At 40.4% G+C, this 17215-nt stretch overlaps 1 protein-coding gene and 1 long non-coding RNA gene across 13 annotated transcripts in view; one reads left to right on the top strand and one right to left on the bottom strand.

Moving 5' to 3' along the window:
- Positions 1-488: 488 nt before the first annotated feature.
- Positions 489-9023, bottom strand: LOC113919320. The gene is made up of 4 exons (XR_003518953.1): positions 8937-9023; positions 8556-8676; positions 6905-7002; positions 489-548 (listed from the first exon to the last, which is right to left on the bottom strand). It is a non-coding gene; the product is annotated as an uncharacterized LOC113919320 (long non-coding RNA).
- A 3769-nt stretch (positions 9024-12792) lies between these two features.
- The window catches only part of FN1 (fibronectin 1), a 66983-nt gene continuing 62560 nt past the window's right edge, over positions 12793-17215 (top strand). For 6 of the 12 annotated variants that reach the window (XM_027588184.2, XM_027588179.2, XM_027588177.2 and 3 more), the window contains exons 1-4: positions 12794-13292; positions 14272-14400; positions 15367-15504; positions 16869-17000. In XM_027588184.2, the coding sequence (XP_027443985.2) occupies positions 13142-13292; positions 14272-14400; positions 15367-15504; positions 16869-17000 (550 nt within the window). In that variant the 5' untranslated portion in view covers positions 12794-13141. Of the gene's footprint in view, positions 13293-14271; positions 14401-15366; positions 15505-16868; positions 17001-17215 lie in introns of all 12 variants that reach the window. The other 6 variants (XM_027588180.2, XM_027588174.2, XM_027588173.2 and 3 more) reach the window with 2 other exon arrangements.

Genomic DNA, 17215 nt, shown 5'->3' with positions numbered 1-17215 from the left:
TGTCACTAATAATCATCATTTTTCTTATTGGTTTTCTCACGTGCACACAGAGATAACAATCATCAGTAACAACTTCACACAGAACACAATTTATATCACCTTATTTATACACTAATTATATTAAATGATAATAGATGCCAGGATTAGCTACCAATTAGCTTAATAACCATTTAATTCAACACCTGGAGAAGCCATGGTTATAGCATTTATTTCCTGTGGTGTCTCTTTCATGGATTTGAGCTTAGACTTTCTTCCAAATTCAGTCTTTGACATCATGTTCCAAGAGAAATAAAATTTGTTTTCAAAGAGCAAACTGGTAGAAAAGGAAATAATGTCTTATAAGCTAAAAGAAATAGTAAGACAATAGTAAAAGAATCTATGTAATAAAAAAGGGTCAAAAGTAATACTTTTAGGGCGCCTGGGTGGCTCAGTAGATTAAGCGTCTGCCTTTGGCTCAGGTCATGATTCCAGGGTGATCGAGCTCCCTGCTCAGCGGAGAGCCTGCTTCTCCCTCTGCCTGCTGCTCCCCCTGCTTGTACTCTCTCTCTCTGTGTCAAATAAATAAATAAAATCTTTAAAAAAAGGTAATACTTTCATTGGGCACAAAATAAAAAGACACCAAACTATCTAAAAATGTGTAATAGAACTTCAAGCTATATTTAAAGGAAGGCATAGTATTTTTTTCAACTTATTGATTAATGTATTTAAAATCTCTGAAAACTGAAGAGGACTCCCACTTTCAGCTAACACAGGATCATGGGAAACAAATTTACACTCTCACCTGAAACAAACATAAGAAAAGTAGAGAGAGAGAGGGAAATTGAGAGAGAGAGGGAAAAAATATATGAAACCATGGTCTTCAAGACACTGGGCATCAGGTAACAAAGGACAGTGATTCTTAAGAGACCCAAAACAAATGAAGTGAGAAAAAAAGCTGTAAACTGTACTTAATAAAATTTGAAAATTTTGCAATTTAAAAGACACCTCTGTAGAAAAAACAACAAGCTATACACCAGGAGAAAATATTTTCAAAGCATATAGCTGATAACTTGTATCTAGAATACATAGAAAGTTCTCAAAACTCAATAATAAAAAAAACTAAAAAATGAGAAAAAGATTTGAAGAGCCACTTTATGAGAGAAGATATATAAATAGCAAGTGAGCACGTTGAAAGATGCTTAACATCACTAGTCATTAAGAAAATGCAAATTAAAATAAAAAAGAAGTCACTATATACTTATTAGAATGGCTAAAATGTAAAAAATGGATCATTATAAGTGTTGACAAGGATGTTAAGAAACTGTAATCCTCATACATTGCTGGTGGGAATATAAAATGGTGCAACGAGTCTGGAAAACCATTTGGCACTTTCTTAAGATGTTAAAAAATATACCTATGATGTGATCCAGCCATTTCACTCCTAAACATTTACCCAAAAGAAAAGAAAGTATATAACCAAACCCTTACATGCAAATATGTTTTGCAGTTTTTATTTTTAGTCATCAAAAACCACTCAAATGTCCATCAGCAGATGAACAGATGAATCTATTGTGGTTTATCTATTTAACTGAATACTATTTAGTAGTAGAAAGAATGAACTATCAATATAAGCCACAGCATAGATGAATCTCAAAATAATTATACTGAGTGAAGAAGTCAGCTACAAATGAATATATATATATGTATATATACTGTATGGTTCTGGTTATATAAAACTCTAGAATATGCAAACTAATCCAAGTGACAGAAAACAGATTAGAGGGATAGACAAGGCAGGAGGGTGGGATTGCCCAAGGGAACAGGGAAACCTTTGAAGGTGATGGATATGTTCACTCTCTTAATTGTGGTGATCATTTCTTGGGTGTACACATATGCCAACATTTATCAAATTGTACATTTTAAGTATATGCAACTTATTATATGTCAATTATACCATTAAACTGTTAAAAAATCTTAAGGGAACATTTTAGAGAAAACTATATGTCTATGTTTTTTAAATTTTTAAAAATTCTCTCACTATAGCTCTCTCTAAATAATCTGTTATTATTTGGGAATAACCAAAATCACAGTTTGCTGGAATATTAGAGTTGGTTGTCTAGGTTGTAACTTTAGGCAATTTTAATTAGCCCACAATTAAAAAACAAATTTGATAAAGAACACACAACGGAGGCGCCTGGGTGGCTCAGTCGGTTAAGCATCCAAGTTCTTGGTTTCAGCTCAGGTCCTGATCTCATGCGTTGTGAGATCAAGCGCCACCACACCACCACCTTGGGCTCAGGGGGAGTGTGCTTGGATACTCTCCCTTTGCCCCTCCCCTGCTTGCACACTCACACTTTCTTTCTCTCTCAGATAAATAAATAAATCTTAAAAAAAACACATATACACAATGAAAAGACAAAGACTTCATAAGTAAAGGAGAATACCTTCTAATTTGATATATTGTGTGCCTAAATTGAAAAACTCACTTCCTCAGAGAGGTTAGAAAGTATCAGAACAAACTTGATGTTCTAATTATAATTCATACTTAGTATTGCTCTGAAATGAATTTATAATTTGGGTCTGTAAACATCTGTATTATTTTGCTTCAAAATTTATTTTTATTTTATTTTTTTTAAAGATTTTATTTATTTATTTGACAGAGAAAGACACGACGAGAGAGGGAACACAAGCAGGGGGAGTGGGAGAGGGAGAAGCAGGCTTCCCGTGGAGCAGGGAGCCCGATGCGGGGCTTGATCCCAGGATCCTGGGATCATGACCTGAGCCGAAGGCAGACGCTTAACGACTGAGCCACCCAGGCGCCCCTTGCTTCAAAATTTAATTGGACAAAGGAAATGGGAAGATTAATTGAATGTGTAAGTAGATAAGCTATCAGGAATCTTTTTAGAATTGTGTACAATTGATAAAAATGTGACCGCTATGTTGTAAAAAATAGAGGATAAACTACTAAGTATCTTTAAGATGAGCCATAACTGATCACACAGAGCTGACAAAGACATTATAATTACTTTTAATCTCCAAATTAACCTAAAAATAAATGGATTCTCTAGTTTTAAAAGATGAGTAAATTGAAAAATCAACCAAACACTATGGGAATTTCAAAACGTTTTATGAAAAATTGTGTTCCTAAATATCATGTTGTATTCTAAAATTAAAGATATGACAGACTATTGCTTGTTTTTGATGGAGAGTCTCTGACAGGCTTAAATGATTACTGATCCATCAGGTCTGCCCAAGAAAGTTTTGTTTCCGCATAAGGAATTTATGTACACTAAATATTGATAAGACCTTGGAGTTTATTGCTCACGGAAGTAGAGAAATCCGAATAAGCTTTCCTTGATTTTACAAGCTCTCAGCTAAGTTATTTCAGTATCTAAAATGAATTCAAATGCAAAACTCATCTTTACATATATGAAAACATGTGTAAAAATCTGTAGCTTTTACATATATGACATTTGTAGATTCATGAGGGACTTTTAAAGATAAATTTCTGTTTCTAATGTTGTAAGGCTCTTGATTCTTCTTTGTATTAACAAATTTCTTGGTGGATAAATCAAATTATTTCCAAGGGAGTCAGGAAGTTACAACATGTATACTTAAAAATAAAATCCTCTTTTCTTTATAACTGTATAATCATTAGATCATTTGTTCCAATCATGAGAGCATTTTGCTCTGGGAAAGATAAAGTAGTTGAGGGACACATACTCAGCAGAGAGAGAGAGACCAAAAAAAAAAAGGCCAAGACATGGGACAAGGAGAAAGCCCTGAGCCATATTATTTGCTAAGTTTGGAAAAGAATTCATGTGCCCTAAATCTATTTGGCTATAATTTACAACTTAAACCATAGCTTATGTGAACTGTTCATGTCATCGTTAGAAACCGTTGGAATCTGTATTGTCAAGAGTTCATCAGGAAATGGAATTCAAATGATTTCCCCTGAAAGACGTTGGCGAAGGCCCTGGTAAAGAGGTGTGGGCATGGCCAAGGGATATAGGGATGTTGGAGACTCCCAGGGACTGTCACAGCATGAAGTTTTATCACTTCTAGAGCTGCCATCATAGGAGGGAGCCAGTGAGAGTTGGAACCTCAGAGAACAGTCTGGTTCTGTTCTCTGGAACCACAGGAGATGTGGTTCCAGACTAATGTTCCTCCCATTTATTTTTAGTTATTACCTCTACCTCAACCTCCCCCCTTCCTCCAAAAAATAAATCTAATTCAAATTCTACCTAATGAAATAAATTAACAATGAAGAGATAAGATTTTATCAGGTAGGGTTGAGTTATTTGGGTTTTTGTTTTTGTTTTTTTTTACCCCTAACCACACCTCAAGAACCAGGTTTCACCCTCTTGGGGGCACTATTGCCCCCTCTGAGAATGGTCTAGAGAGAGGCAGCCGCCACCCAAACTGTGGCCCTGTAGCAGGGAGCAGGCTTCAAAAGAAGCACCCTGACCTCTTTGTCCTCCTGCCCTCCAGCAAGCAGAGGATCCCACCATATAGTCCAAGGGTCAGCTCCCAGGGGCAGAGCAAGGCCGTGAAGGGCATAGCATGGAGATCTGGGGGAACTAAAATAAAGTTACCAGCCAAGAATGTTTCCAAATTTCTTAAAACTTATATGAGGCAAGAAACTTATATAAGGAAAGAAATTGAGGAAGACACAAAGAAATGGAAAAATGTTCCATGCTCATGGATTGGAAGAACAAATACTGTGAAGATGTCATTGCTACCTAGAGCAATCTACACATTTAATGCAATCCCTATGAAAATACTATCCACTTTTTTCAAAGAAATGGAACAAATAATCCTAAAATTTGTATGGAACCAGAAAAGACCCCGAATAGCCAGAGGAATGTTGAAAAAGAAAAGCAAAGCCGGTGGCATCACAATCCCGGACTTCCAGCTCTATTACAAAGCTGTCATCATCAGGAAAATATGGTACTGGCACAAAAACAGACACATACATCAGTGGAACAGAATAGAGAGCCCAGAAATGGACCCTCAACTGTATGGTCAACTAATCTTCAACAAAGCAGGAAAGAATGTCCAGTGGAAAAAAGACAGTCTCTTCAACAAATGGCATTGGGAAAATTGGACAGCCACATGCAGAAGAATGAAACTGGACCATTTCCTTACACCACACACAAAAATAGACTCAAAATGGATGAAAGACCTAAATGTGCGACAGGAGTCCATCAAAATCCTAGAGGAGAACACAGGCAGCAACCTCTTCGACCTCAGCCACAACAACTTCTTCCTAGAAACATCTCCAAAGGCAAGGGAAGCAAGGGCAAAAATGAACTATTGGGACTTCATCAAGATAAAAAGCTTTTGCACAGCAAAAGAAACAGTCAACAAAACCAAAAGACAACCGACAGAATGGGAGAAGATATTTGCAAATGACATATCAGATAAAGGGTAGTGTCCAAAATCTATAAAGAACTTCTCAAACTCAACACCCAAAGAACAAATAATCCAATCAAGAAATGGGCAGAAGACATGAACAGACATTTTTCCAAAGAAGACATCCAAATGGCCAACAGACACATGAAAAAGTGCTCAACATCGCTCGGTATCAGGGAAATCCAAATCAAAACCTCAGTGAGATATATCACCTCACATCAGTCAGAATGGCTAAAATAACAAGTCAGGAAATGACAGATGTTGGTGGGGATGCGGCGAAAGGGAAACCCTCCTACACTGTTGGTGGGAATGCAAGCTGGTGCAACCACTCTGGAAAACAGTATGGAGGTTCCTCAAAAAGTTGAAAATAGAGCTACCCTATGACCCAGCAATTGCACTACTGGGTATTTACCCCAAAGATACAAATGTAGTGATCTGAAGGGGTACGTGCACCCCAATGTTTATAGCAGCAATGTCCACAACAGCCAAACTATGGAAAGAGCCCAGATGTCCATCGACAGATGAATGGATAAAGAAGATGTGGTATATATATATATATATATATATATATATATATATATATATATAATGGAATATTATGCAGCCATCAAAAAAACCGAAATCTTGCCATTTGCAACAACATGGATGGAACTAGAGGGTATTATACTAACGAGATAAGTTAATCAGAGAAAGACATGTATCATATGACCTCACTGATATGAGGAATTCCTAATCTCAGGAAACAAACTGAGGGTTGCTGGAGTGGTGGGGGGTGGGAGGGATGGGGTGGCTGGGGGATAGACATTGGGGAGGGTATGTGCTATGGTGAGTGCTGTGAATTGTGCAAGACTGTTGAATCACAGATGTGTACCTCTGAAACAAATAATGCAATATATATTACGAAAAAACAGAAGAAGATAGTAGGAAGGGAAAAACGAAAGGGGTGAAATCAGAGGAGGAGACGAACCATGAGAGACTATGGACTCTGAGAAACAAACTGAGAGTTCTAGAGGGGAGGGGAGTGGGGGATGGGTTAGCCTGGTGGTGGGTATTAAAGAGGGCACGTATTAAATGGAGCACTGGGTGTTATACGCAAAGAGTGAATCATGGAACACTACATCAAAAAGTAATGAGGTAATGTATGGTGATTAGCATAACATAATACAATAAAATTAAAAAAAACACTTATATGAGGCAAATCTCTTTGGAGGAAGCCTAGTGCGTCCTGGTGAAGAACATGGATTTTTGTCAGGAAGACCTTGATTGAGGTTCCAGCCTGTCCCTCTCTTACTGCACAAGCTTAAGGACTATCTTCAAACTCTCTAAGCCTCAGAGAGAAAAATGGGGCTATTTATATCTATTTCTGGCAGTTGCTTAGACAGTAAACTAAAATAACATAGGCAGAGCACTTAGTAATGTGACCGGCTGGATAAATATTCCCTAAATGTGAATTCGAGCACGCTTCTCATTTTCCCTTCTTTCCTTTCATTCGTATGTGCTAAGTACTTACCCAACGGTGCCTTATGCTCTGTGTTGGGCACACAGTAAACACGGCAGAGATTCTGTCCCACCATGCTCGTTAGTCCAGTGGAGTCCGAAGTAACAGTCCTGCACGTGTGATTCAGAATATCAAAACACGGTCAGACTGAAGGAAATTGGTTCACAAAAGAATGGCCCTGGATGCCACAGCTGACCTATCAGGTAGCAGCGTTGGGTGTGACATCTTCTGAAGAAATGAGTCTCATGCTGAAGAAATCATCCACTAAATTCTTGAGCCAATTGCTTTCCCTATACCTTTGTGCCAGGAGGGGATCATTAAGGGATACCACAATTTCAACAAGGCTGATGATTTAGAAAACATTCTAAGCCTCAGACCCTTGTCTGTAAGAGTGAATGAGTGGAGGACAGTATTTACCTCAGAGGGTTGTTGATGGTTAAATGAAAAAAAACCAATAACAAGCAAACAAACACATACAAAAAGCACTTAGTATGGGGTCCCGCTCAAAATAAGTGCTTAATGAAATCTAGCTAATTAAATGTATTTCCCTTCAGGTGCTAGAATCTTTATGACCTGATGCGGGCACTTTGACACAGTAATGATTTTAGGATTTTCTTTTCTTTTAAGATTTTATTTTTAAGTAAGTAATCTCTACACCCAACATAAGGCTTGAACTCATAACACAGAGATCAAGAATCACACTCTTCTGACTGAGCCAGCCAGGCGCCCCAATGTAGTAATGATTTTAAATATCTATTGCATCTCAGTAAAATTTTCATAGTCAACGAGAGAGCGTCTCAACTTTATCTAGAAAATGTTTCAGCATGGATTTAGAGATAAATATATTTATACTTTCACTTTTATAATTCAGTTGCATCACTTTAATGTATTATTAACTAAGCAATAAAAAAAGTCAATAGAAAGAGCATCTATTGACCACCTGTATCACAGTATTCTGTTGTTGGCTTGAAAGTTTATTTCAGAATGTGTACCTTATTTGTTTTTTTTTAAAGATTTTTATTTATTTATTTGAGAGAGAGAATGAGAGATAGAGAGCACGAGAGGGAAGAGGGTCAGAGGTAGAAGCAGACTCTCTGCTGAGCAGGGAGCCCGATGTGGGACTTGATCCTGGGACTCCAGGATCATGACCTGAGCCAAAGGCAGTCGCTTAACCAACTGAGCCACCCAGGTGCCCGTGTACACTTATTTGTAAGCATCTGACATAACCTTCATGATTAGCTGCATATGAGATACTAAAAGTATATGAATGTGTAAGGATAGAAAATAATTTAAATAGTGGAAATCCTTTACGTTTTTAAAAAATATTTTAAGTTTGTAAAAAAAATTTTCAGCCTTTCAAAAACCTTTAGGGGCACCTGGGTGGCTCAGTGGGCTAAGCGGCTGCCTTCAGCTCCAGCCATGATCCTGGTGTCCTGGGATCCAGCCCCCACACCACATGGGGCTCCCTGCTCAGCAGGGAATCTGCTTCTCCCTCACCCTGCTCTTGTGCTCTTGCTTGCTCTCTCATCCTCTCAAATAAATAAGTAAAGTCTTAAAAAAAAAAACCCCAAAACCCACAACCTTTAAAGCCACCAACATAAAATAAAACTGGAAAAAGGAGCGACATAAAAAAATAAAAATTTTCCCAGAAACTGTTACTTACCTTGCTTGGGAAGCTGAAATGTTCTCTATCATAGTTTCGGTGAAGTGTTCCAGTTGCACAGAGGTTAGTTCCATTTTACTGGATGAATTAGACTCCTTTGCAAAGCCTTTTGGGAGTTACTCTAATGAGAAAAGAATACTCCTGTTAAAAAACAAAGGGCATAGATGAAGGCTTTTAAAAGTGCTGATTAAATAATAATGTAACTTAAAATATAAACAAAATGCTTATTAAGTGGAAACTGGCTAGCTTTCAAGGCATAAATTAAAGCCCTTATCATGTATTTTTCCCTGGTTGTAGGCACTCTGTCAATTGCAGACAAACTGCTCAGACATTCTACCCATGAGGGCTGCCCATGGGGCAGTTTACTTTTCCTTCTCACACCTGTGTTTAACGAGTCCAGTTTTGCAAGCTTGGCCGTTTTCAAGGGAAGAAGATGGGAAGGATTTCATGCTGAAAAATACAATCAAGATAAGAAACAAAACTGCTGCAATTTATCTCCATCCAGCCTTCCAATAGAAAGCCATGAGATAGAAAAAGACACTACGGCCTCTGAAGGCAGAAAGTTCCAAAGGTCACTAGTCAATGGCCTCCCTTCTAACCAGACCCAAAGAGATTAAGAACAGGATAAAAGCCAAACGTTTTCAGAAGAAAAAAAAAACAGCCTACCTTCCTTTAAAGTAAACTTTGGGTCAAGGAGTTATTTCTTATCAGGGTAAGACTTTTTTTCAATAGGCAAGGGTTTCGACTAGGAAGGGTATTGTCTGCAATGTGTGTATTACTCTTAAAGGAAACTCATTTTCACTTGGAGAAAAATTGCCTTTTAAAATTTATCCCTTAAAATTGTTTTAATTTCAATTCTCTTTAAATGACTGGATCTGATAAATTATTTTTGTGCTTCACCATAATCAACTAATGAAGTCAATTCAGTTCAGATTTCCATAATTGTTCATAATCCTCAATAACCTCCTCTAATAACAAAACATCCAAATAACAACTCCACCCCCCCCACACACAAATACACGTGCGACTTTTCGTTACTGAAATTTTAAGTTGTTCTAAATTCTAGGGAAATCCTATAGCCATGGCATTTCCATGGAGAAACAAGGCACAGTTCTAAGTGAGGATTTGTTCTGTATAGAAACACACGTCGGGGCGCCTGGGTGGCTCAGTCGTTAAGCGTCTGCCTTCGGCTCAGGTCATGATCCCGGGATCCTGGGATCAGGCCCCATATTGGGCTCCCTGCTCCGCAGGGGGCCTGCTTCTCCCTCTCCCACTCCCCCTGCTTGTGTTACCTCTCTTGCTGTGTCTCTGTCAAATAAATAAAAAAAGAAAAAAAAAGAAAAAGAAACACAAGTCATCACACAAATACTGGGTCTCATAAGGAGTGTCAGGTGGAGAGGAAAGAATCCCCTACTTATTAAAGGCAAACTCGCTCTCAGAAAAACGAAGAAATGCAGCTGCCTTGTATATGCTGCAGCCTCTTGGGAGTGTGTCCTTGAAACAAAATCAGAAGAGGTGCAAGTAAAAAGAATAAAGAAATACTACTTTTTAATCAATTTTTTAAAACACAACTTTGTCAAGGTGTAATTTACATACCATAAAATTTCACCCTTTTGAAGTGTACAACCCCATGATTTTCAGTAACTCTACCAATTTGTGCAGTTACCAACACAATCTAGTTTTAGAACATTTATTTTCATCACCCCAGGAAGATTTCCTGTGCACATTTACAATTAATTCCCGGGCCCAGACCCAGCCCCAAACACCTATGAATTTACTTTTTGTCTCTTTTGTCACACTTCCCTCTCCAAACGGAGAGGAGAAAAAGAAATCCCAGGATACATCTTACAAGTAGAAGGACACTACTTACTGAAGAACACACCCTGTCAAAATAGTCTCTAGCATTAAGAAATGCAAGGGAATCTTGGACCCCAGGCGTATCAGTTGAATTAGAACAGTCAGTGAGGTCTTCAATATTTAATTATCTCTCCAGTTAGAGATAATAGACTTACATAGTTACAAGGGATTTTGATAATGGAAGAATACCAAACAAAGTAAGCTTTGTTATCTTAACTAAGGAAATGTCTCTGTCTGCAAAGTGTAATAAAAATAACAACAAAAAATTTCAAGTAAAATGGTAAACTTCTAAACATTCCTATAACATTCAGTCAAATGTTTTTATATTTTTGCTTATAATTTAAAAGAGAAATGCTATTTCCTTAAACAAATTATTTTTCAATAGGATTGAAATATAAAAGTTTCTTCTGAAATATAAGGTGGTCCTTTTTCCTCCAAGCTCTCATATGTACATTATTCTAATGTATTTTGAGTACAGTAAATATATCACACTATCATGCTTTTTGTTTACAAAATATTTTTCTAACCACTTATTTCCTTCCCCTTAGAATCTATGTATTTTAAGAAAGCTTTAGCTTCAGGTTTATCTTGCTTACATCCTGATTTCCAGGTATCCTTCCCTCTGGCTTCCCAGAAATTTACTAGGAATTTTACAAGGGGCCCTTTTATATTTGAAAGAGAAAACTGCTTTGTCGATTGATGATGAGAAATTAAAAAACAAAACAAAACAAAAAAAACCTCTAACCCAGACGGGACTCTAAATTTGGGGAAATCATGGCACTCTCTCAACTTGAAATGTTGGTCACAAAGATTACTCATGAAGTTATTTTATACTACTTGTAAGAAACTGATATTTGCTGTGGGTTTTTTTTTTTTTTTTAAATCCGTGCATTAATAAAACCAAATGTTAGTTTTGTGTCTTTGATGTGTTGGGCATTTTATAGACCATAGAGTTCTTTACCCTGTGGCAGTTACTGGAGATGGGACTTTTGGAGAAAACAAGTACTTGCAGAAATAAACATTTTGCCAGTAGCTTTCATAGGTTCTCAAAGCAAACAAGAGGTCTGTAGCACTAACATCACTGAAAGGCAGAGCTTTGAGTTGGGGTCTCGTGGGAGTCGCTGATGAAAATTGTGGAGTCCTCCTTTTGAAGATCTTTTAAAGCAAGTGTGATTTGTGTTTGTCTGAAAACAGACTGATGTGATGAGTTACTAAAGCTCCGAGTCTGCTCAGATTCCCTCTCAACCCTCTGCATGTAGAGGGAAAGAGGGAGAAACCTTAAATGGGAACTTTCCACATTCTTGGAATACATAACAATTGAAGTATTAAAAAAAAAAAATTGGCAGCAGGGGCTGGGGAAAGGGCATTGTGATGAAACTGATGTCTACCAAACGAAAATGCCAAATAAAAGCAAGGAAGGGACTAGGGGAAGGAAGGCTGTAAATAGTCTTTTCTTAGCTTTTAGTGAGTCAAACAAGATCTCTGCTTTGTGTGTAACGGGCATGGTGAACGTGGGCAACGACACGAAGACTTTTCTCTCTCCATGGCCGGTCCAACTTTCCAGGTTTCAGATCGTCCACGACTGATTTCACTTCGAGTGGAAACAGGCACCCCATCCCCAGGGAAGACTTTCCTGCACATTTTAAAAAGCAAAGTGCTGCTTTGTCCTTCCAAAAAGAAAACTCGCTCTCTGAATTTCCGCCAGATCCTCCAAGCACCCCGGAGAACTTAGTAGAAGCTCATTAAAAAACCGCTTTCCCCCCTGCTCCCCGGCTAGCCCTTCCTCAGATCCGGGGCGGTACAGTGTTCAGAAGGGGAGAGGTCCTGAACGGGAAGCTGTGAAGGCAAAGAAAGTGAGTCCCAAATCAGGGCACATTAGACCAAAAAAAGGGAACAGGAGGAAAGCCAGACCCGCCCTGGGACTGCGAAGTCTACATTCCTACAGCTGCAAGGTGGTGGCTACTTTATGGTTTTTCCTCCCCCCCCAAAATACACTCCAGTGAGCAGACTTTTTTTTCCAGAGGTGATGCAATTCCTCAACTCCCCTACCCCCCAGTAAAAAAGGAAAGGAAAGGAAAGCGGGGGAGGGTGTCTTGCAAACCCCTTCGCCTCGCACAACGGCAGCCCCTCCCTTTCCTCCCAGTCTACCCCTTTCCAGCCGCTTCCCATCCCTCCCCCTCAGCCCCAAGAAAGTTTGACGACCGCAAAGGAAACCGAAAAAAAGTTCTGTAGTCCCAGCCCTGGCGGGCGATCAGCATCTCTTTTGTTCGCGGCGAACCCACAGTCCCCCTGACGTCACCGGGAGCCCGGGCCAATCCGCGCGCGGTCGGCGGCGGCGGCGGCGGCGGCGGCGGCGGCCCGAGGGTGGGGGGAGCCGGGCCGTCCCTCCTCCGCGGCGCCCAGGGCCTCGCGGGGGGCGGCAGGGGACCGTCCCATATAAACCCCGTTGTTCGGGGCTCGGCCGCCCGCGCCGTCTGCGCTTTGCTGGGGGAGGAGAGGGAGCCCCAGGCGCGAGCGGGAGAGGGGACCTGCAGCCCCAACTTCTCTAGTCCTCTCCTTCCCCTCTGTCCCTCCAGCCGTCCCCTTCCCCGTCCCCCGGCCCCTACTTTCTTGGGGGCATCAACTCGCAGGAGGCACTGGAAGGGAGTCCTCCCGCAGGTTGCAAAGGGAGCCAAACTTGGTGGCAACTTGCCTTCTGGTGAGGGCGTCTCTCCCCGCACCGTCTCAAGATGCTCAGGGGTCCGGGGCCCCGGCTGCTGCTGCTGCTGGCCGTCCTGTCCCTGGGGACAGCGGTGCCCTCCACCGGAGCCTCGAAGAGCAAGAGGCAGGCTCAGCAAATCGTTCAGCCCCAGACCCCAGTGGCTGTCAGCCAGAGCAAGCGTGAGTACTGACCGCCGGCTGAAACAGGCTGTCGCGGGGATGGGACCTACAGCCAACCAAAGTTGGGCTGAAGTTTTGAGCGCGCGCGCGTGCGGCGTCTGTGCACGCCTTAATGAGAGCAACCGACCGAGGACACAAAAGGCTCATGGTTGGAGCAGGCTGGTTTCGAGGGCCCTAGAATAAACTAATGCATTGGAGGACTGGGGTTTTGCGCTGTCCCGCAGCGCTCTTGTCAGCTCTACATATTCAAGTCGTCCTCCTAAGCATTCATCCAAACTTGCCTTTAAAAAGGGAAATGATTGTATGCCTTTAAATTTTCCATTTGGGATTAGTGTGCCGGCTCTTAGGCTTTGGATCTTTGTTACTAAATAATTGGTTATTATTATTTTTTTAAATGGGTGTGGGAGGAGGGTGGCTAGATAGCTCTGTGGTTCCTAACTAACTTGAAAGAGATGTAATTGGTTCACTCTGCTTTGGGGGCCCTTCAGGGTACTTCTCCAAGAACAGAGATCGGAATTCCTCTTCCAGTTTTTCAAAGACACACCCTCCCTTAGCCTTGGCTAAAGGAAACTGCTCAAAGTCCTTCTTGATTTATCCCCCCTACCCCCAAGCATTGAAGGTCCTTGCATATTTTAAAATGTAATTCCAGGTATCCACTTTCCAAAATGTTTCCATTCCTTTGATGTAGACCCCTGGCTAGATGGAAATGACATCATTGTATATAACATTTAGCTAAGTTAAAAGAAAAAAAAAAAAAGGAATACCTAAATATCTATGTGTTTAAATTGTGGTTAACATTTAAGATAGCTAATTTCTATATATTTTCGTGGAATATTGCTTTTAATTCTGATGTTCTGATGATTAACTTATTTTTCTGTTTGTTGTTTAGTCTCATCAATTTAGTTGTGCAAGAAAATTCCATACTTTGGAAAAAAGAGGGGATGCAGATGTAATCACTTTTTTCTTCAATCATTTATAGCTGGTTGTTATGACAATGGGAAACACTACCAGATAAACCAACAATGGGAGCGCACCTACCTGGGAAATGCCTTGGTTTGTACCTGTTACGGAGGGAGTCGAGGCTTTAACTGCGAGAGCAAACCTGAACGTAAGTGGTGGGAGCCTGGCAGTTAGTATCTTAATATATGGAGAACCCTTGCCTGTTAATTAAACTTAGCATTGGTAATAAATTTTCCCAATAGAATTATCTGTCGTTTCCTCTTTAAAAACTGTTAATAGCTGCTTGTATTCGCCTTTCACATATTACTTCTACCTTTAAAACAAAAGAACCAATGTGTCCCAACGTAGTTCCTAGAGTCTTCTTTTTCTTTTTATTGTCCCAAAGTTGTTGATGAGAAAAAGGAAGATTTTGTGTTCTCCCTCCAAAAGAACTGTTTATAAATTTTTAATTTATTAGAAAGGAATTTCAGATCTTAAACTGTAAGATTATGGGCCAGGAAACTCTTTGGGCACTACACTGTAAAGTGATTTGTCAGCTGCAAAAAAACCACTAACCACTTACTTCAAAGTGCCCATTCTTTTAGGACCATTGTTCTGTTTCTCTTGTAAATTATAACAACTCCTACAGAGAAGCACTGATGAGGCTAGAATGGAAATAGTAGGATTAAGAAATGACAGTGCCTGGTGGGCCGTGGGGCTCTTCAAATTGTTTGCTTTTCATGTGGACCTTGGTTGGACTGAGTCAGAGGTGTCTACGGCCATACCACCCTGAACGCGCCCGATCTCGTCTGACTGAGTCAGAGGTCAGAATCTGAAGCCCTCCTTCAGCCAGTCCTAAAGTAGGACTTAGTATAGCTTTTTCCTAAGGGCCTGAGAATCCTTTCCAATAGAAACTCATTTATGTAAAAGTGGAGAACTGGTCAAAATTCAAAAGCTGAGCTTCATTAAAGCCTGGGGTAGAATCTAGATCTCCCATTTTAATTTGTTACATACTTCCTGGTACCACGCTACTCACAGAATGGAAGGAAGGCAGAGTGTTTCTTTGGATGGGATTAGTGGAATAGAAAAGCTTTTACATATGTGGGGCTCACATGGACTTTCCTTCTCTCTTCAGCTGAAGAGACTTGCTTTGACAAGTACACGGGGAACACTTACCGAGTGGGCGACACTTACGAGCGCCCTAAAGACTCCATGATCTGGGACTGTACCTGCATCGGAGCTGGGCGAGGGCGGATAAGCTGCACCATTGCAAGTAAGAAAGACTTTCTGTAAACTAACGCTAAAATATCATGTATGTGAATTTCTCCATTACCTTCGCTGTCACTCCCTGTTATGCATGACTGGTTTACCCCTAGGGGACCAGTTGCTCTTCTGTGGTCACCCAGCTTGTTCCCGTGCTTCTGGAAGATGGCTGTGTGCACAGGTGGAAAGAGTCTGTGTGGACTTAGGAGTACCCAGGGGAATCTCTTGAATTCCATTTCAGTAAGATATGCTCAGAGGAGTTGTCCGTTTTATATTACCTCAGCATCTTCTTCAAGCCAGACTGATTAAGTGATTATCTGCAGTGATTAGGAAGATGGTCTGGAAGAGTGAATTAGCCATCGTGTGTTCTGCTTTTGCTTGTGAGGCAGAGACCTGTTGCATCTCACGGATACAGTCTGGTTTCTTTGTAACCTATAGTTTTTACCCAGGAAGCAAATCTCTCTATCCCCAGGGGTAGTATGGAATGATTAGCTTACTAGTGTTTCCAAGGACCTTTGGGGACTGTGTTGACCCTCATCAATTCTAGTTTAGCCAAGGCAATCTTTCCACTATGATTCACTGGATTACCAATAGGCTCTATTAACAAAGCATTTTGTTTGTTTAATCCATCTTTTAAGTATAAGTTACTTGAAAGGCTTCTTTCCAAAAGAACAAAGCAGTCTCTTGTGAACAGACCCAATCAGCTTTCCTCACATTTAACATTAGGGTTTATTCAAGTTTGTTGGCAGTCTTAAGAGTCAATGGTCCGTAGTGTTTATAGTCTAGTGGGCATCAGCCTTTGGATGGGCCACTGTGTTTAACAGCTTAGAATAGTACCCAGATTTCCTTACCTGAGAAGTAGATGTCTGTTTGATTTCCACCAATATGACATTTTTTATCCTCAGGTAAAATATGGGCTCTCCCACTCCAGAAAGCTGGAAAGCTCTGCCCGATGTGAGGTGATCTTTTCATTCAGTCAGGCTCAACCTGCTGTGGATGTGGGGAGGTCATGCCTGCCGGTCTTTCTTTTCAGCTTTAGGACCCAATTTCCTGTGATCTCTCCAAGGAACCAGGATTTATGACCTCTTTCTTTGCCATTCAGTTTTCTGTGTGATTTCCCATGGTGCTTAAACAAGACATTTAATTGAATGACCCAAAGTGACCAGCCCTGTTAACTTTTCCCCTGCCTCTGATGAGAAAGCTGTTCTCTGGATCCTCACTTTGGCTAACCTAAGTACATACTTAGTACATGGGTGGAACATGAGACCTTTTCTTTTCCTTTCTTTCCTTTTCTTTTGCTTTCTTTCTTTTTCTTTTCTTTTTTTTTTTTTTTAATATTCTCTGTCTCTAACATTTGCTTTTTGTCTTGAACAGACCGTTGCCATGAAGGGGGTCAGTCCTACAAGATCGGTGACACCTGGAGGAGACCGCATGAGACTGGTGGTTACATGTTAGAGTGTGTATGTCTTGGCAACGGGAAAGGAGAATGGACCTGCAAGCCTATAGGTGTGTGGCTCTGAGGGATGAGTGAGAGGTGGGAAGTCATGGTCACAATGTTGGGGTGAACCAAAAGCCACGTGGACACGAGATCCGAATTCCAATTCAAAAAAGAATGAAATGGAAATTTTATTTCAAATACTGGAATAGTTTATAATCCTGAAGGATTAAGATTCGTAGTAGTCCTGAAGTCCCGAAAGAATCAGATCAGAAAGTACTAAGCA

The sequence above is a fragment of the Zalophus californianus genome, chromosome 3 (assembly GCF_009762305.2).
Source record: "Zalophus californianus isolate mZalCal1 chromosome 3, mZalCal1.pri.v2, whole genome shotgun sequence".
Taxonomy (NCBI): domain Eukaryota; kingdom Metazoa; phylum Chordata; class Mammalia; order Carnivora; family Otariidae; genus Zalophus; species Zalophus californianus.
This window is presented reverse-complemented; position numbering and strand designations above follow the sequence as displayed.